At 42.5% G+C, this 21,314-nt stretch overlaps 1 protein-coding gene across 1 annotated transcript in view; it reads left to right on the forward strand.

The window, feature by feature from the left end:
- Nucleotides 1-21,314, forward strand: part of LOC130118211 (CUB and sushi domain-containing protein 3-like) — a 473,370-nt gene that overhangs the window by 210,785 nt on the left and 241,271 nt on the right. Inside the window, 7 exon segments of the mRNA XM_056286604.1 lie at nt 663-854; nt 2,491-2,617; nt 6,302-6,504; nt 8,342-8,533; nt 9,578-9,716; nt 15,819-16,006; nt 16,386-16,580. Of these exon segments, the coding sequence (XP_056142579.1) occupies nt 663-854; nt 2,491-2,617; nt 6,302-6,504; nt 8,342-8,533; nt 9,578-9,716; nt 15,819-16,006; nt 16,386-16,580 (1,236 nt within the window).

Below are 21,314 nucleotides of genomic sequence, written 5' to 3' on the forward strand. Positions count from 1 at the left end.
TTATACTGGGCATGACACTTGTAATACTGCCATAACATCTGGCATGGACAGGGGCCTTGCTGTGAGAGGAGAGCATAACTCAGGCTTGCTGGGTTTATGTGCGTTGTGCAGTCATGGGTGCTGCATAAAACCACGTGTCATATACTACCTGAACCAGAGGAAGGGAGGCAAGAGGCCACGGTCAAGATCAAGCGCAGCGTTATTGTAACATCCTCTCATTTAGGGCTGTTTATTTTGTTTTATTTACTTTGTCTCATCCCCAAACTGTTATGAGTTGCAAATGCTATTTCTCAATCCTGGTTAATATTCACACTCAATTGAACATTTAATTGTGGAGACCTAATTGTACTCTGTCTAGAAAGAGTCTTTTACTGCCAAGTAATATAAATCCAATCCTCATCAGTCCTCAACTGGAAATTTATTCCCAAAGTTTAATCAATAGGTCTTTACAATGCGGATAAATGGGAATATGATGCCGATTTAAAATAAAGATGTTCTCCTGTGGATTTCCATGCTGACAAACAGTTTTGTTTGGTTGTGTGTATGTGTGTCTGCCATTCTGGTATGCGTGTCAAAAAGATATAATACATTCTTCGAACACTTTATCTCTTTATCCTCCCCTCCCTCCTTCGATCTGCCTTCCCATCATCCTGCTCCTCTAGGTTTTGAGCTGTCCCACTGTGATGATCCAGGGGTGCCGCAGTTTGGCTTCAAAATCAGCGACCAGGGTCACTTTGCGGGTAGTGCCATCACGTACGGCTGTGACCAAGGTTACACCCTGCATGGCAGTGGCATACTCGAGTGTATGACTGGTGAGAGAAGGGCATGGGACAACAACCTCCCATCATGCATAGGTAATCCTGCTGTGTTTTTGTCTCACTGTCTCTCTCAGCTTCCCTTTCTGTCTAAGCCACTCATTCTGTTCTCCTCTCTCTGTCCATCTGAGGCATACCCTCACCATGAGGCATGCTCTCTCTCTCTCTGTTTCTCTGTCTCTGTCTGTCTGTCTGCCCCCCCCGATTCTCTTGCTCACTTTTTCATAGTGTCAGCCATCCTTTCTTTTGTCTCTCTCTCTCTCTCTCTCTCTCTCTCTCTCTCTCTCTCTCTCTCTCTCTCTCTCTCTCTCTCTCTCTCTCTCTCTCTCTCTCACTGTATCTTTTCCCCTCTCTGTGACTGTTTATATTACTATTCAGTCAAGGCACAGTGTCAACATTACCATGCTCAGCGTTAATCCTGAGGATTTAGTCCTACATGATGTCCACCTAATTGGACTCTATTGATAGAAAATGCATCGCTTGTCATTTTGTCAGAAAATACAAAATGCCCCTGATGTTTTATGTGAATCACTGACCTCCATGTGTGTTCTCAAATGCAAAGCCAGCTTTCAATTACTGCATTATTGCGAAGCAGTACGAAAGACTATTGAGTTCTTAATGCATTGTTCTTTCGACTTGGTCGTCTCTTACTCCTCCTATTCCATGTCATTTAGCCATTTCCTGGAAACAAAAGTAGGCACATGATTACGAAATAATACATTCATGCCAACAGAAGCTGAGGCATAATGTAAATTTTGGGCTGTACATTAGTAAGAAAAATGCTGAGTGAGACAGAGAGATAGAGAGAGAGAGAGAGAGAGAGAGAGAGAGAGAGAGAGAGAGAGAGAAAGAAATGATGAAGCTATTATCTGCATGTTGCTCGAGTCTGGAAAGTGTTTTGAGGTGATGTCTGTCTGCTGATGTCCAGCAGTGATGGATTAGGGTAAATAAATGATTTTCAAATTCCGTCCATGTTCAGAATTGCACTTTAAATGCCACCACGTCCTATTGCCTTTTCCAACGAAATATGTGTTCCTTCCGGCCCGGGGAAAAAGGGCCTCTAGCACTGCAGCATGTCTGCTGTGATCACAGATGTAGGTAAAAAAAATGGCGCTTATTCATTTCAATTGATTAGCTGTTTAACAGAGTTGTGTTATTGATTAGTTGATATTAATAGCTGGTTTTCTATCTGTGAGTTGAATGTGAAGTGGGATTTTTAGCCATTTCTCCTTGGCCACATTTCTGGACTCCTGTTGAAGAGTCTTACATCTACTTCTTGTTATGATACTGATTATAGTCTGCCACTGTGGCCATCTGATGTAATTCTCCCATTAATTAAGTGCTTTTGTTCTGCATTATAAATAGCTAGATGATAACCAGGGGAGAAATCGCATTGATTGAATAATGAGACTTTATTCATTAACATTTGTAGTAATGTCCTTCCCTATACTGTAAAGCCCAACATATATATTTTTTTTTCATGGCATATTCATGTTTTAAAGTTTATTAATGATTAATGGCATCATTAAGAGGTATACAGTTATACTTAGAGACAAAAGTTTTGCATCCTGAAGTGCTTGTCGTAGCATTAACACCATTACCTGTAAGCAATGGTGTGTGTGTGTGTGTATGTGTGTGTGTGTGTGTGTGTGTGTGTGTGTGTGTGTGAGAGCAGCGGAGTGTGGTGGCAGTTTTAAGGATGAGTCTACAGGGCGTATCCTCTCTCCTGGTTATCCATTCCCATATGACAACAACCTAAGATGCAAGTGGACGATTGAGGTCAACTCTGGCAACATTGTAAGGTACTGAACAAGCTAAAACTTAAAGTATCTGTATGCATATTAATAATTATTTGTATGTGTGTGTGTGTTTGTGTGTGTGTGTGTCCATATCTGTGTGTTTGCATTCGTCAATTTTTTAAATATGTTTTGAAGTTGAGTATGCTAAATGACTTGATATCATTAATTATAAAATGTGCTTTGGGGATCGTCAGTTCAAATTCCCGTGTAACCTCCAGCTTGGATGGGCATCCCTTCAGACACAATTGGCCGTGTCTGTGGGTGGGAAGCTGGATGTGGGTATATGTCCTGGTCGCTGCACTAGCGCCTTCTCTGGTCGGTTAGGGCACCTGTTTGGGGGGGAGGGGCTGGGGGGAACTGGGGGGAATAGCATGATCCTCCCACGCACTACGTCCCCCTGGCAAAACTGCTCACTGTCAGGTGAAAAGAAGCGGCAGGCAACGCCACATGTATCAGAGGAGACATGTGGTAGTCTGCAGCCCTCCCCGGCTTGGCAGAGGGGGTGGAGCAGCGACTAAGATGGCTCGGAAGAGTAGGGTAATTGGACGGGTTCGACTGGGGAGAAATGGGTGGGGTGTGTATATACACACACACACACACACACACACAGCTGACGATTACTTATGGCATGAAACAGGCTTGAACTGGCTCATAAAGAATTTATTTGACTCACTGGATTATTTTGCTCCTTATTTGTTGAGCACTTTCCCTACCGCTCAGTGTTTATGTTAACAAAGTTAAATATATATATGTATATGTATATGTATATATATATATATAGTATATATATATATAGTATACAGTGTGTATATATATATATATATATATATATATATATATATATATGTATGTGTGTATGTGTGTGTGTGTGTATGTATGTATGTATGTATGTATGTACACTACTGTTCAAAAGTTTGGGATCACCCAAACAATTTTGTGTTTTCCATGAAAAGTCACACTTATTCACCACCATATGTTGTGAAATGAATAGAAAATAGAGTCAAGACATTGACAAGGTTAGAAATAATGATTTGTATTTGAAATAAGATTTTTTTTACATCAAACTTTGCTTTCGTCAAAGAATCCTCCATTTGCAGCAATTACAGCATTGCAGACCTTTGGCATTCTAGCTGTTAATTTGTTGAGGTAATCTGGAGAAATTGCACCCCACGCTTCCAGAAGCAGCTCCCACAAGTTGGATTGGTTGGATGGGCACTTCTTGCCTACCATACGGTCAAGCTGCTCCCACAACAGCTCAATGGGGTTCAGATCTGGTGACTGCGCTGGCCACTCCATTACCGATAGAATACCAGCTGCCTGCTTCTGCTCTAAATAGTTCTTGCACAATTTGGAGGTGTGTTTAGGGTCATTGTCCTGTTGTAGGATGAAATTGGCTCCAATCAAGCGCTGTCCACTGGGTATGGCATGGCGTTGCAAAATGGAGTGATAGCCTTCCTTATTCAGAATCCCTTTTACCCTGTACAAATCTCCCACCTTACCAGCACCAAAGCAACCCCAGACCATCACATTACCTCCACCATGCTTAACAGATGGCGTCAGGCATTCTTCCAGCATCTTTTCATTTGTTCTGCGTCTCACAAACGTTCTTCTTTGTGATCCAAACACCTCAAACTTGGATTCATCCGTCCACAACACTTTTTTCCAGTCTTCCTCTGTCCAATGTCTGTGTTCTTTTGCCCATCTTAATCTTTTTCTTTTATTGGTCAGTCTCAGATATGGCTTTTTCTTTGCCACTCTGCCCTGAAGCCCAGAATCCCGCAGCCGCCTCTTCACTGTAGATGTTGACACTGGTGTTTTGCGGGTACTATTTAATGAAGATGCCAGTTGGGGACCTGTGAGGCGTCTGTTTCTCAAACTAGAGACTCTAATGTACTTATCTTCTTGCTCAGTTGTGCAACGCGGCCTCCCACTTCTTTTTCTACTCTGGTTAGAGCCTGTTTGTGCTGTCCTCTGAAGGGAGTAGTACACACCGGTGTAGGAAATCTTCAATTTCTTAGCAATTTCTCGCATGGAATAGCCTTCATTTCTAAGAACAAGAATAGACTGTCGAGTTTCAGATGAAAGTTCTCTTTTTCTGGCCATTTTGAGCGTTTAATTGACCCCACAAATGTGATGCTCCAGAAACTCAATCTGCTCAAAGGAAGGTCAGTTTTGTAGCTTCTGTAACGAGCTAAACTGTTTTCAGATGTGTGAGCATGATTGCACAAGGGTTTTCTAATCATCAATTAGCCTTCTGAGCCAATGAGCAAACACATTGTACCATTAGAACACTGGAGTGATAGTTGCTTGAAATGGGCCTCTATACACCTATGTAGATATTGCACCAAAAACCAGACATTTGCAGCTAGAATAGTCATTTACCACATTAGCAATGTATAGAGTGTATTTCTTTAAAGTTAAGACTAGTTTAAAGTTATCTTCATTGAAAAGTACAGTGCTTTTCCTTCAAAAATATGGACATTTCAATGTGATCCCAAACTTTTGAACGGTAGTGTATGTATATATACATACATACACACATACATACATACATACATACATACATACATACATACACACACACACACACACACACACACACACACACACACATATATATGTGTATATATATATATGTGTGTGCATAGTTATATATAGTTATATAGTTATATAGTTATATTATCTATATAACTGGCATGCATTAAAATCTTTTTTTCCTGTATCCGTGTTGATATTCCACTCCTCATTAGTCGAGCACTCAACACGAATGATGGTTTTGGAAAAAAACGCTATATATATATATATATATATTTATAATGTGCTTGAGATTTAAATAACATATTTCCCAAGTTTTAATTTTTTAAGCCTACGTTTATGTATTTCAACAGTGATCTTAAATGGGATATATTTGGGGATTTATGAATTTGGCGAAATGGAACTAAAAGAGTTTTGATTGATATTTTACTGTGTACCTACAGTTCCCAGATATGGATGGGTAAGGTTGACACATGAAAACAACCGCACATGAAAACAAGGTCCCGGACTGGACTGATGGGACATCACTTAAATAAGACTGAAGTCAACTGATACAATCCTCAGTTGACATGACTTCAAATGGCTAAAAGAAAAAAAAAGGAAACTAAAATTGTTTTGCTCTGATATTGGACAATTTAGTTTAGATTTTGAGCATGAAAATGTCTTTTCAAAAGCTAGATGTCATCAAGAGAAATAGCCTGCAGCTGCGTCTTAACAATGGATGGGAGAGGGACTTTGTAGACAATGTGACAGCATCCACACGGATTTGGGGATATGGGAACGTTTTGGGGGGGATTCAGAGCTCTTTGCCCAACTGTGAAATAAAATCCATAAGTTGAAACAAAGATTGTATGATTTTTGAAAGATAATCTCAAGTCATTGTCAGAAGAGCTGCCTTTGGCTATCTCTTAGTGAGATTATAGACAAGTGTTTAATCTTTTGTTAATAACTGACAGAAACTGAGTTGAATTACCAAATTTAGACCAAATAATAAATTGATATATTTTGCTTTGATTCGACATCACAGCTTACTGCTATATCAATTGTGTAGCACCCGTTTTGCTTACCTCCTTAGCTAAAGTGAACTGACTTTACTTGAACTGAGCTGATCACATCTTGAGCTGAACAAACCCCTTCATACCTTTCTCCCAGTCTCAAGTTCCTAGCGTTCGACACAGAGGCATCCCATGACATCCTGAAGGTTTGGGATGGACCGCCTGAGAACGAAATGTCGCTGAAGGAGGTGAGCGGTTCCCTGCTGCCTGAGGGGATCCACTCCACCCTCAACCTGGTCACCATTCAGTTTGAGACAGACTTCTACATCACCAAGTCCGGCTTTGCCATTGACTTCTCCAGTGAGTATTTTTATCCTAGGAGAGGAGACATTCTCTGTGTACTGTTATTCTGAGTCACCCTGAGGAGAAAATAACAGGCAGCAATCAAAGGCATTGTGTGCACATGCATATTTTTGAGGTGATTGCTGAAGAGTACCTCTGGTTGACAATAGAATGGGTGTTTGATCGCATGTATATTATTTTCTTTCAATTTAATGTTAAATAATTGTTGACAGAGGGGCATGGCAGTCTATTCCGTTGCCAACCAACATGGAGCTCGCCGGGTTGAATCCCCGTGTTACCTCCGGCTTGGTCGGGTGTCCCTACAGACACAATTGGCTGTGTCTGCGGGTGGGAAGTCAGATGTGGGTATGTGTCTTGGTTGCTGCACTAGCGCCTCCTTTGGTCGGTCGGGGCACCTGTTCGGGGGGGGAGGGGGAACTTGGGGGGAATAGCATGATCCTCCCACACGCTACATCCCCCTGGTGAAACTCCTCATTGTCAGGTGAAAAGAATTGTCTGGCGATGCCACATGTATCGGAGGAGGCATGTAGTAGTCTGCAGCCCTCCCTGGATCAGCAGAGGGGGTGGAGCACCTATTGGGACAGCTCGGGAGAGTGGGGTAATTGGTCGGATACATGAGGAGAAAAGGGGGGGGGGATTGCTGTCGACTGCAATATGACACTATGTCAGTTAAAAGAGAAGTTTCATGTAAGTGCCTGTCTTTTTACCATAATCTTTTTAGTAGTCATAGTCTGCCAAGGAAAGAGTGGTTGTGGCCCTGTTTTATTTTAACTTGACCCCTTGCTGATCCCTCAGTGTAATCTCTCTGTCATTTCAAGTTCTCAGACTAAAGTATAGTGGTTTTGACAGTGTTTGCTATAGTCTTTTGCCATGGCCGAATATGCAGTCACATTCCAAGATATTTCACAGTCTGCTGCTGATGGTCTCCAACATCCTGTGAGTTTCTCTGATGGCAGTGCTTTTTACATGTTTTGCCAATGAGCAACGTTTGGTCCACACACCTGAGTTCCATTACACGGTTCCATTACACCACCTTAGTTTAGCCTTATATGATGTTGTTAGTGTTCATTCATTTATTTATGCTTGGTTTAAAGTCACAGGGGTTCCTTGTGAAAATAATTTATACGAGGTTTATTGCGCCTCCAAGTGTGTAGTGTTGATTCCGGAGAAGCAAACTTAATTTTCTGGCTAACCTAAGGCTAGTGATATTTAGAAGTGGCGCTGACAATACAGTTTCTTCCAAAAGGTGGAGAGCTTCTCCAGGGAATATGAGACTGCTCGGTGGACAGCACCCAGGGAATTTTTTTCTTTTTTTTTTCAGGTCATAGGTGCAGTTTCATCTCTACAGCTGTATGCAGTATTGTGAGATAAAGCGCATCTGTATTTTGAAGGTTAAACTTGTCTCCTTATTGCTGACAAATATCGAATTTCTATTCATTGCTGCTGCAAACAGCAGATACGTGTCTCTTGGTGTCTTGAATTAGTGTTTTTGTTCTCTGGATTGTTAAGTTTATTCCACAGCTGTTGTTTAGAAAATGCATTGGGAAAACACAGCAGGATTTTACCTGCTGAGATCAGGTGGAAATCTGTTTTCCTGTAGAACTAAGTTTGATCTAGAACTGGTGCTTAACAGATGCGTATAACCTTTTCTTGCCTGTTTTTGCATGTGTGTGTTTGTTCTTATGTGTATGTGCTCATCTGCATCCATTGGAGTGCATATGCATATTTAATATATGCATGTGTGTGTCTTGGTATTTGCTCATCTACATCTATGTGGGCATGATTATATCCACATTTACTGTATGCATGTGCATATGTGTGTGTTTCCCCTCAGGCTCTCTTGCAACAGCCTGTAGAGATCCAGGTATGCCCATGAATGGCAGCCGCAGCGGGGAAGGGCGGGAGCCCGGCGACTCAGTGACCTTCTCATGTGATCCAGGCTATGAATTGCAGGGGGAGAGCAGAATCACCTGCATCCAAGTGGAAAATAGATATTACTGGCAGCCTAGTCCGCCAAGCTGCATAGGTGAGAGAGAGTGAGAGAGAGAGAGAGAGCGAGAGAGAGAGAGAGAGAGAGAGAGAGAGAGAGAGAGAGAGAGAGAGAGAGAGAGAGAGAGAGAGAGAGAGAGAGAGAGAGAGAGAGAGAGAGAGGAGAAGGGAGAAGATGGGAGATGGAAAGGGAGAAGAAATCAAAGAACAGAGAGAGGCATTGTGAGTGCAGTAGAGAAAGAGATAGGGGAAGTGCGAGGTATACAGGTTGAAGGAAAGAAAATAGAGTAAAGAATAAAAAATGAGACATGAGAGAGAGAGAGAGATTGTAGTATGTGGTAGGGTGAGTAGCTGGTTTTCTATTCACTGGCTGTAGCAAAGACCAATTTTCATCAATGTCTTCAAGATAAGTGTGGGATAAACACAAGACACTCATGATATATTTGAGGCAAAGACAGAGCACACTTAGGTCACATGACACGTCTTATTACAGCTTAACAACTAATCACTTAACAATACAATTAGGAATAATTACCCTGAGTAGTTCCTCGGGAACCTACGTTAAATGTGCTTGAGTTGTTGCCAGCTGCTTTGGTTTAACTAAATTCTGCTCTGGCCAGGCAAGCATTTAACACTTGTAGGTTTTGCAATGTCATTAAAAGATCACACAACTCATTATAAGATAGTTAGAATACAACTGCCAAAGTCCTATACTAATGCAGGTTTCTTCTGTCTCCATAATAATTAACAGTGTCTGTCTGTACATTATAGGGAGCAACAGCCTTGGTATTAGAGTGTGTGTGTGTGTGTGTGTATGAGTGTGTGAGTGTGTGTGTGTGTGTGGATTCAATATTATATTACGATAGTATATTATAGATTATATTACGATAATATATTACGACATTATATGTCATTATAGATTATATTACCAAACGGTTCAATGTGATGAACCCTCAGCTTGATTCCTAAATATGGTATTTTGCATATATAAGCAGTTATGGTGATATATATTGATATCATGTAATATTCCCTATAATTATTGTATTAATATTTTCCATGATGTGTATTTTATTCTCTCAAGCTCCATGTGGTGGGAATGTGACAGGATCTTCGGGATTTATCCTATCTCCAAACTACCCACACCCATATCCGCACAGCAAAGACTGTGATTGGCTCATTGCTGTCCATTCTGACTATGTCCTTTCCCTAGCTTTCATCAGGTAATAGAAAATACTATGTTGTTTTTGGAGTGAAGTCTTGTTTCTGTCACTGATATGCTCAGTTTCATTTATTCCTGTTAATAAAAAAAAATAATCAAAAGCCTTCGGTCTTCATAGAGTAAGCTTGAAGAGTTACAAAAAAATAAACATTCTAAAGACTGGTCTATTTTCCATATATACATTTTTTTTAAATTCAGTTTTGTAAGGTTGTTTTGTGAATCATCATTTGCAAACAAGAAATAATGTTGATTGTTATTCCGAGCAAAAGTATTTCAACATACATATCTGGCTAAATTTTCTGAAGAATACGGCCATTGGGTCAGAGCAAACCTACTAGAGATGGTTGGGGGAAAAGTAATGTGTCTTTAGCGTATGGTTAAGTGATCTAAAGAGATAAAACTTAACTCAAACCTGTATACTCGCTGAAACAGAATGAAATCAATTCTCAGTGGGTGCATAGAAGGTTGGCTTTTGCAGTGGAAATGCCTGTTTTCTGTTTTGGAACCAGCTATAATTCAGAGTACTGAGCCACGTTGTCCACATTGTCCACAGAATACTTGAGCTTATGTCCGGCAGTGGAGGGTGATAGGGACTCCTACTACATTGCCAGGTATTTTGTGAAATAAGATTACAAACATGAATAGATTGCAGGCTGATATGTGACAGAGCAAACGTAACCCACAAGACTGCCAGCTGCAAGTTGCTCATCCTCCAAGACTTAAACTACTTCAGGTTTAGAAAGGCAAAATCATTTTCAACCCTTCTCAGCTCTGGTGCCATCACATGTTCCAAAACTCTCCATTTCAAGGAACGGATAACAGACAGTAAAAACTAAAGCAGCCAGTATAAACCAATATAAAAATAGCTTCTTCTCCCATGCTGTGGCCTGCATCAATACTCTGATCTACACCACCCTTTCTCTCACAGCACGGCTGCACCATCATTGTCATTAGTGGACTTTGTAAAGCCATAGACGGTATAGCTGGTTTTTAGTAGCTAAATGTATGCTGTTTTGAGTCAGCCCCGCCTCCTATCTTTTTGTCAGTGCCACCATCTCCAAACCATACAACATAGTTGATCTCACTACCTTCTTGTAAACCTTCCCTTCCACTCTTGCTGGTACCCTTCTGTCTCAAATCACTCCTGACACTCTTCTCCACCCACTCAACCCTGCCTGCACTCTCTCCTTCATCTCTCTTTCATACTCCCTGTTACTTTAGACAGTTGACCCCAAGTATTTAAACTCATCCACCTTCGTCACCTCTGCTCCTTGCATCCTTACCATTCCACTGACCTTCCTCTCACTCACGCATAGGTATTCCATCTTGCTCCTACTGACTTTTATTCCTCTTCTCTCCAGTGCATACCTCCACCTCTCCAGGCTCTCCTCAACCTGTTCCCTACTCTCACTACGTGTCTCAATTTCATCTGCAGACATCGTAGACTCCTGCCTGATCTCGTCCATCAACCTGTCTATCACCATTGCAAACAAGAAAGGGCTCAGAGCCGATCCTTGATATAATCCCACCTCCACCTTGAACCCAACCGTCATTCTTACTGCTCACCTCACCACTGTCACACTTCCCTCATACATATCCTGCACCACTCTTACATACTTCTCTGCCACTCCCGACTTCTTCATACAATACCACACCTCCTTTCTTGGCACCCTGTCATATGCTTTCTCTAAATCCACAAAGAAACAACTCCTTAACTCCATCTGACTTCCTTCTTCTTTTGTAACTCCTTCTGAGCCTCTCTGTACTTCTCCATCAACATTCTCAAAGCAAACATCACATTTGTAGTGCTCTTTCGTGGCATGAAATCATACTGCTGCTCGCTAATCATCATCTCTCCTCTTAACGTAGCTTCCACTACTCTTTCCCATATTTTCGTGCTGCGGCTCATCAACTTTATTCCTCTGTAGTTATTACAGATCTACACATCACCCTTATTCTTGAAAATCAGTAACAGTACATTTCTTCTTCGCCATCCCTCGGGCATCCTCTCACTGCCATCTCTCCTAAACATCTCCATGCCTCCACACGAATGTCATCTGGACCAACTGCCTTTCTACTCTTGATCCTCTTCATAGCTGCTCTCACTTCATCCTTGCTAATCCAGCGCACTTCCTGAGTCACTATCCCTACATCATCCAACCTTCTGTCTCTCTCATTTTCTTCATTCATCAGCCCCTCAAAGTACTCCTTCCACCTTCATACCCCTACCCCTTTTCCCCTCCCATCCACACCATGGTAGAATAGAAGAGTTTGAACCCAGCTCCGATACTCCTGGCCTTACTCCACTTCCTGGTCTCTTGCAAACACAGTATATCTACCTTCCTTCTCTCCATCATATCAGTCAGCTTTCTCCTTTTACCAGTCATAGTGCCAACATTCAAAGTTCTGACTCTCACCTCCACACTCCTACCCTTCCTGATGGTGGGGAAGGCTACCGGACAGACCTGGCAAACCCAAACATGTTGTGAGGGTGAACTGGAACGTCTCGCGGAGGCCCCTGTCTGTGAGGTCTTCAACTCCCACCTCCAGAAGAAGTTCTTGTGTATCCCGAGGGAGGCTGGGGACATGGAGTCTGAGTGGGCCATGTTCAAAGCCTCTATTGTAGATGCAGCAGGCAGGAGCTGTGGTCATAAGGTCATTGATGCCTGTAGACACGACAATCTAAGTACCCGCTGGTGGGCACCGGCGGTGAGGGAAGCCGTCAGCAAAAACTCGGGTGTGGGAGGAGTTCGGCGAGGCTATGTGAGAGGACTTTCAGTTGGCCTTAAATAAGTTCTGGTAAACCATCTGGCGACTCAGGAAGGGGAAGCAGGGCTTGACTCAGGCTGTGTTCAGCCGGGGGGGGGGGGGACTGTTGACCTGGACTGAGGATGTTGTCAAGCAGTGGAAAGAACACTTTGAGGAGCTCCTGAACCTGGATTACACATCCTCAGTGGAAGAGGTAGAGTCTGATGACTCAGGGGAAGCCCCACCCATATCCCTGGCAGAGGTCTCTGAGGTAGTTAAGAAACCCCTAGATGGAGAGTCACTGGGTGTGGATGAGATTCACCCAGAGATGCTGGAGGCTCTGGACATTGTTGGGCTGTCTTGGTTGACACGCCTCTTCAGTGTCGCGTGGAAGTCGGGGACAGTACCTGTGAAGTGGCAGACTGGGGTGGTGGTTCCCATATTTAAAAAGGGGGACCGGAGGTTGTGCTCCAGTTATTGCTCCAGTTATTGCTCAGCTACCCTGGGAAAGTCTACTCTAGAGTGCTGGAAAGGAGGCTCCGACTGATTGTCAAACCTCAGATCCAGGAGGAACAATGCAGATTCCGTCCTGGCTTTGGAACAATAGACCAACTCTTTACCCTTGCGGAAGTGCTGAGGGGAGCATGGGAGTTTGACCAGCCAGTCTACATGTGTTTTGTGGACTTGGAGAAGGCTTAAGACCGTGTACCCCGGGGCAGTCTGTGGGGGGTACTGCGGAAGTATGGGGTACTGGGGTGGTTGCTACAAGCCATCCGGTCCTTGTATAACCAAAGTGAGAGCTGTGTCCCCATTCTCGGTGCAAAGTCAAACACATTTTCGGTGGATGTTGGACTCCACCAAGGTTGTCCCTTGTCTCTGATTCTGTTTGTGATATTCATGGACAGGATCTCAAGGCGCAGCCAAGGTGAGGTGTGTCCATTTTAGGAACCAGAATGGGAATCAGAATGGCATCTCTGCTCTTTGCAGATAATGTGGTTTTGTTGACTTCATCAGAACGTGACCTCCAGCGCGCACTGGGGCGGTTTGCAGCTGAGTTTGAAATGGCTGGGATGACAGTCAGCACCTCCAAGTCTGAGGCCATGGTTCTCAACCGGAAAATGGTGGATTGCTCCCTCCGGGTTTGGAATGAGTTGTTGCCTCAAGTGAAGGAGTTCAAGTATCTCGGGGTCTTGTTCACGAGTAGGGGTAGGATGGAGCGAGAGATTGACAGGCGGATTGGTGCAGCAACAGCAGTAATGCAGACATTGTACCGGACCGTTGTGGTGAAGAGGGAGCTGAGCCAGAAGGCAAAGCTCTCAATTTACCAGTCAATCTTCATTCCAACCCTCACCCTCATGGTCATGAGCTTTGGGTAGTGACCTAAAGGGTGAGATCGCGGATACAAGCGTCTGAAATGAATTTCCCCCGTAGGGTGTCTGGGCTCAGCCTTAGAGATAGGGTGAGGAGCTCAGACATCCGGAGGGAACTCGCAGTAGAGCCGCTGCTTCTTTGCATTGAAAGGAGCCAGTTGAGGTGGTTCAAGCATCTGATTAGGATGCCTCCTGGGCGCCTTCCTTTGGAGGTTTTCCGGGCACGGCCAGCAGGGAGGAGACCCCGGGGTAGACCCAGAACTCGCTGGAGGGACTACATGTCCAATTTGCCCTGGGAATGCCTTGGGATCCCCAAGGAGGAGCTGCAGGGTGTTGCTGGGGAGAGGAACATCTGGAGTGCCCTACTTAGCTTGCTGCCACCGTGACCCTACCCCGGAGAAGTGGCTGAAGATGGATGGATGAATGAATGATATTTGATTTGGCAAAGATTTTACACCAGATCCCCTTCCTGGTGCAACCCTCCCCATTTATCCGGGCTTGGGACCGGCATGAAGAATGCACTAGCTTGTGCATCCCCTGGGCTGGGTTGAAAATGTATGCGCTTTTGAAATACACATGCTTCAGACAATTTTCCCTCAATCTGTATTTACTGCTGTTTATGCCTCTTACTAGCACAAAATTCTCTGTTGTAAAAATTGTTTAGTATAGACCAACCAATTGTAATCCTTTCCATATCTGAACTTGGTAGATATTAATCGTGCACACAGGGAAATTTCATTATCTCCCCCACCCACTCAGTGTCGATATTCTACTTTATAGCACGGTGGGCCAGTGGTTAGCACTGTTGACTCACAGCAAGAAGGTCCTGGGTTCGAACCCCAGGCCGTCCCAGGTCTTTTCTCTGTGGAGTTTACGTGTTCTTCGCGTGTCTGCGTGGGTTTCCTCCGGGGGCCCCAGTTTCCTCCCATCATCATAAAGACATGCATGTTAGGGTTAATATTCCTGTCTGTGTCCCTGACCAAGGCAATGGAAAGAAGAACTGGAGTTGGTGCCCGGGCGCTGCAGCTGCCCACTGCTCCTATACAATAGGAAGAGTTAAATGCAAAGAACAAATTCGTCCTAAGAATACAATGACAAAATAAAGTGACTTTCTTTAAAGTGTTTTATTCAATGTGCTTCTCATGGAACAACCCATTGAGTCAAATTCTTTGTCTGTGCAAACTTACTTGGCTGTTAAAATAGATTTTGAATGATAGCAGAAGATTATGACTCTGCTGTACATGGTTAATTTCAAGTCTGAATCTTTGGCAGCAGGAGGACAGAGCCAGCAAATCACAGATGGCCCGAATGCATTCTTTATGGGTCGCCTAGATTCATTGTTAATTGTTGATGAATATTAATTTCACAAAGGGTGGAAAAGAAGCCTAGGTGTGGTTGTTCTGTCAGCTTCCATTAACCTTCTCCGAGGGAGCTGCAGTATGTGTTTTTTTTATCTTTGTCCTTCAAAGCCAACAGCTAATATAGTTAGCACAATGCTGTCTTTTCTCATGGGGAAACCAAATGAAAGGATGGCATGACTCTAGATTGGAGTCACCTCAATCCAACTCAAATGCAATTATCTCCAAGCTATTTACATTATTGTCAGAAACCAGGACTCATTATTTTGAAAACAAACACTTCTTTGTCTCTCGCTGCGGCATCTGATTTGATATATAGTGTAACAATATCAGAAAATCTTTTCACACTGCATTGCCATTGCCATCTGGGAAGATTTTGTGCCACCGCAGTGTCACAACAATTTAATCTTCTCTCACCTCTTAGGGGAGATATCTTTTTTTTTATCTCTTGTATTGAGATGCAAAGCAAATCGCCTGGCATGACTCACCTCTTGAGCTGCCATGCACGCTCTCAATTTAAACCTTAAAGCACTCCAAATCTCTCAACAGTCTGTTCAATCTGGCGGTTAAATCTTGGTGAAAGTTATAACTGTTATGTTTTTCATTTGTCTGTTTTATTTGTCACAGCTTCAGCATTGAGCCCAACTATGATTTCCTGTACATCTATGATGGGCCAGACAGCAACACCCATCTGATTGGCAGTTTCCAAGACAGCAAACTTCCTGAGAAGGTTGAGAGCACCTCCAACTTTATGTACTTGGCATTTCGTAGCGATGGCTCCGTCAGCTACACTGGTTTTCATTTGGAATACAAAGGTACTCCAGGGGCCTGTGCAAGTTGGACTTTTTGATGCATTTTCACAGATGAGATTATGTATGTAGGTGAATACAAAGAGTTTATTTTCTGATTTTCCACCAGTGGGATTTATTTGGATATGTATTTAAATTTGCGATTACGCTTTTTGAAGTATGCTACACATCTGTTTCCTCTGATGTGAATGCCAGCTGTGAGAGCAGCCTCAGATTCACCCGTAGACATTTTAATCATTTTCACCAACAAACAATGTGTATTTCCTTTTAATGATCTAGCTTTGTTTGATCAAACACAACATTCTACATAGTTTCCCTTAATTAGAAACTTGCTCTTCTTGTGGACAATTGTCATTCTAAGTGTTTTGTTCTTTTTGGTTGGCAGCAAAACTGCGAGAAGCTTGTTTTGATCCGGGTAACGTGATGAATGGCACTAGACTGGGTACTGATTACAAGCTGGGATCTATGGTGACTTTCCACTGTGAGGCTGGCTACCTGCTGCAGGGTTATTCAACACTGACGTGCATTTTCGGAAACAGCAAGAGGCCTGAATGGGACAGAGCCAAACCCAGCTGTCAAGGTGAGAGGCAACACTTATGCAGTTCAAGGATTTCATAGATTCCGGGTAGGGGATTTCAACTTATACAGCAATATGTCTTGATGGAGCATGCAACATATAGGTTACAGACAAGAGGAAACCAAGCCTCGCTGTCAAGGTGAGAGAGTTTTGTCAAGGTTTTGTTTTTGTTTTTTCTTTTACAACTTGAAACAGTCAGCACATCTTATAAAAAAGAATTGGGGTTGGTTGACATTGCTTCTCAGAAAATACAAAAGAAAATTTGAGAACAGAGTCACCTGTGTTTATAAAGGAAGGATCCTTTATAAACACAGGTGACTCTGTTCTCCAAAAGACATTTAGAGGGGAAAAATTCAGTAAAGGATTCTACTACAAGGGGTATTCCAGGGGAATAAAAAACTTCTTTTGACAGATAAGGAAAAGCAACGGGCGTTCAGGTGGTATGGCGGTCTATTCTGTTGCCTACCAACACAGGGATAGCCAATTCGAATCCCTGTGTTATCTCCGGCTTGGTCGGGCGTCCCTACAGACACAATTGGCCGTGTCTGCGGGTGGAAAGCCGGATGTGGGTATGTCTCCTGGTCGCTGCACTAGCGCCTCCTCTGTTCAGTCGGGGTGCCTGTTTGGGGGGGAGGGGGAACTGGGGGGAATACCCTGATCCTCCCATGCGCTATGTCCCCCTGGCGAAACTCCTCACTGTCAGGTGAAAAGAAGCGGCTGGCAACTCCACATGTATCGGAGGAGATATGTGATAGTTTGCAGCCCTCTCTGGATCGGCAGAGGGAGTGGAACAGTGATTGGGAAGGCTTGGAAGATAAGGAAAAGCGAGATGTGTTTAATAGACAACAGCAAAAGACATGGGTATGACAGAGCCATTCTAGCTCTGAAAGTGAAAAATAACACTTTGGATGCAGTGGTAACCAAATGAGTCTTGTTCCTACACAGATTAAATACTACAGCATAGAAATTTCTGTCTGAATGCTATGAAGTTGAAAAAAATTAGCAAATTTTGTTTGCAGACGACAACTTTTGTCCATTGTTGTCTGAAAAGAGAATACCATTAAGCCTGCTTGAGTCGATCCTGCCTTGGGAAGGAAAAAAATAGTCGATCTAATGGGGCCTTGAGTGAACAGAGGTTGTTGAAAGGTTTGGTTGTTTGGTATTCACAGGGATGGGGCTCAAGTTAACTTTTTTCTACTATAAATTTCAAAAATAAAATATTCAACATTCTTTTATTATGGTTTATTAATGTTTTTTTAAGTAAGAAATATGTGATGTTATGTTTCAATGGCAGTTTCTCAATGCCAAGCCTATTTTTCACGTAGATTACTTTATTGTTTTGATCTATCAATTTTTTTTATTTTTTATTTTTTTTATTTTTATACTATGTGGACCTATTAGAAACACAACCCTTTTTATCCAATAACCTGCTCACAGTGCCTCTAGTCTCTATAGGAGAGAGTGTGCATGTGACACAACACGGAGTCAGCTGAGTGATGGGGCTTCACATAACAGCAGCTCCGCATCTCTCATAAGTGTGTGACCATCACTTGTCTTTCCCTTCTGTCGTTCACTCTTTAAATGGGAAACACTGACAGGAAAAACTGTCTAGATAAATGAGAGCCTAATCTAAACGTGACATAGTTTCTCTTCATTAATCCGCCAGCCATCCACCCAAACGTCACCAATTCCGTAACATAACGGTCGGAATAATCTTTCCGGCACTGCTGGTGGTTTTCCCCCTTCACACATACAGCTTCTATCGGTAAGATTTACGGATAGTGTTTGTTCACATGTGACATAATTGTCCCTTTTGTCTCATTCCCTAGTCATGTAGGATGCCTTTTTTGGGGGCGGTAGTAGCTCAGGTGGTATCGATTTTCAGGATTAAGGGTGATGTGCAGAACTTTAGCAACTACAGAGGTATAAAGCTGAGCAACCACAGCATGAAGATATGGGAAAGAGTAATAGAAGCTAGGTTAAGAGGAGAAGAGATGATTAGCGAGCAGCAGTGCCACGAAAGAGCGCTACAGATACAATGTTTGCTTTGAGAATGTTGTTTGAGTAGTATAGATAAGGAGTTACATTGTGTCTTTGTGGATTTAGAGAAAGTATATGACAGGGTGCTGAGAGAGGAACTGTGGTACTGTTTGAGGAAGTTGGGAGTTGCAGAGAAGTATGTAGGAGTGGCGCAGGATATGTATGAGGGCAGTGTGACAGTGGTGAGGTGGTTGGACAGTGGTTGGAATGACAGATGGGTTCAAGGTGGAGGTGGGATTATATCAAGGATTGGCTCTGAGCCCTTTCTTGTTTGCAGTGGTGATGGACAGGTTGACGGACGAGATCTGGCAGGAGTCTCCGTGGACTATGATGTTTGCAGATGACATTGTGATCTTTAGCGAGAGTAGGGTGCAGATTGAGGAGAGCCTGGAGAGGTGGAGGTATGCACTGGAGAGAAGGGGAATGAAAGTCAGTAGGAGCAAGACGGGATACCTACGCGTGAATGAGAGGACAGTGGAATGGTGAGGATGCAAGGAGTAGAGGTGACAAAGGCATATGAGTTTAAATACTTGGGGTCAACTGTTCAAATTAATGGGGAGTGTGGAAGAGAGGTGAAGAAGAGAGTGCAGGCAGGGTGGAGTGAGTGGAGAAGAGTGTCAGGAGTGATTTGCGACCGAAGGGTAAAGCAAGAGTTAAAGGGAAGATTTACAAGATGGTTGTGAGACCAGCTATGTTTTATGGTTTGGAGACAGTGGCACTGTTGAAAAGACAGGAGGTGGAGCTGGAGGTGGCAGAGTTGAAGATGCTAAGATTTTCATTGGGAGTGACGAAGAAGGACAGGATTAGGGATGAGTATATTAGAGGGTCAGCTCAGGTTGGGTGGTTTGAAGACAAAGCAAGAGAGGTAAGATTGAGATGGCTTGGACATGTGTGGAGGAGAGATGCTTGGTATATAAGAATCAGAATCAGAATACTTTATTCCTCCCCTCGTGGAGGAATAACGTATCAGTACTGCTACTATGTATTAAAACTTTTTTCCTACATCTATATTTACTTTCCGCTCATTTGTTGAGTACTTTTATCAATACCATTGACAGTTTCCGAAACCCCCCCCCGCTATATACACTACCGTTCAAAAGTTTGGGATCACCCAAACAATTTTGTGTTTTCCATGAAAAGTCACACTTATTCACCACCATATGTTGTGAAATGAATAGAAAATAGAGTCAAGACATTGACAAGGTTAGAAATAATGATTTGTATTTGAAATAAGATTTTTTTTACATCAAACTTTGCTTTCGTCAAAGAATCCTCCATTTGCAGCAATTACAGCATTGCAGACCTTTGGCATTCTAGCTGTTAATTTGTTGAGGTAATCTGGAGAAATTGCACCCCACGCTTCCAGAAGCAGCTCCCACAAGTTGGATTGGTTGGATGGGCACTTCTTTGAGCAGATTGAGTTTCTGGAGCATCACATTTGTGGGGTCAATTAAACGCTCAAAATGGCCAGAAAAAGAGAACTTTCATCTGAAACTCGACAGTCTATTCTTGTTCTTAGAAATGAAGGCTATTCCATGCGAGAAATTGCTAAGAAATTGAAGATTTCCTACACCGGTGTGTACTACTCCCTTCAGAGGACAGCACAAACAGGCTCTAACCAGAGTAGAAAAAGAAGTGGGAGGCCGCGTTGCACAACTGAGCAAGAAGATAAGTACATTAGAGTCTCTAGTTTGAGAAACAGACGCCTCACAGGTCCCCAACTGGCATCTTCATTAAATAGTACCTGTTAGAGCCTGTTTGTGCTGTCCTCTGAAGGGAGTAGTACACACCGGTGTAGGAAATCTTCAATTTCTTAGCAATTTCTCGCATGGAATAGCCTTCATTTCTAAGAACAAGAATAGACTGTCGAGTTTCAGATGAAAGTTCTCTTTTTCTGGCCATTTTGAGCGTTTAATTGACCCCACAAATGTGATGCTCCAGAAACTCAATCTGCTCAAAGAAGTGCCCATCCAACCAATCCAACTTGTGGGAGCTGCTTCTGGAAGCGTGGGGTGCAATTTCTCCAGATTACCTCAACAAATTAACAGCTAGAATGCCAAAGGTCTGCAATGCTGTAATTGCTGCAAATGGAGGATTCTTTGACGAAAGCAAAGTTTGATGTAAAAAAAATCTTATTTCAAATACAAATCATTATTTCTAACCTTGTCAATGTCTTGACTCTATTTTCTATTCATTTCACAACATATGGTGGTGAATAAGTGTGACTTTTCATGGAAAACACGAAATTGTTTGGGTGATCCCAAACTTTTGAACGGTAGTGTATATATATATATATATATATATATATATATATATATATATATATATACACACACAATTATATATAATAATAATATTAGTATTAATTAATAGTTATTATTATATCGTATTATATTATTTAATACATGTTATATATTTTATATATTACGATTATTCCTTAGGTTATAAGTATATTCCTGAACGTTGTTGTTTTGTGTAAGTTCATTGAGAGCCGATAAACCGGAGTCTGATTTCTTGTGTGTGTAAACATACTTGGCCAATAAATATGATTCTAATTCTGATTCTGATTAATGTAGTCTGGAGCAAGTCCATTTGAGATATATGACTGAGTAAAACTATCTAGCTAAGCACTTGTATTGCAGGTATATCAGTGAAGATGTGTTGAGCTGCGGATGTACACTTGTGATCTTTCTTTTT

This window comes from Lampris incognitus, chromosome 9 (assembly GCF_029633865.1).
Source record: "Lampris incognitus isolate fLamInc1 chromosome 9, fLamInc1.hap2, whole genome shotgun sequence".
In the NCBI taxonomy this organism is placed as follows: Eukaryota; Metazoa; Chordata; class Actinopteri; order Lampriformes; family Lampridae; genus Lampris; species Lampris incognitus.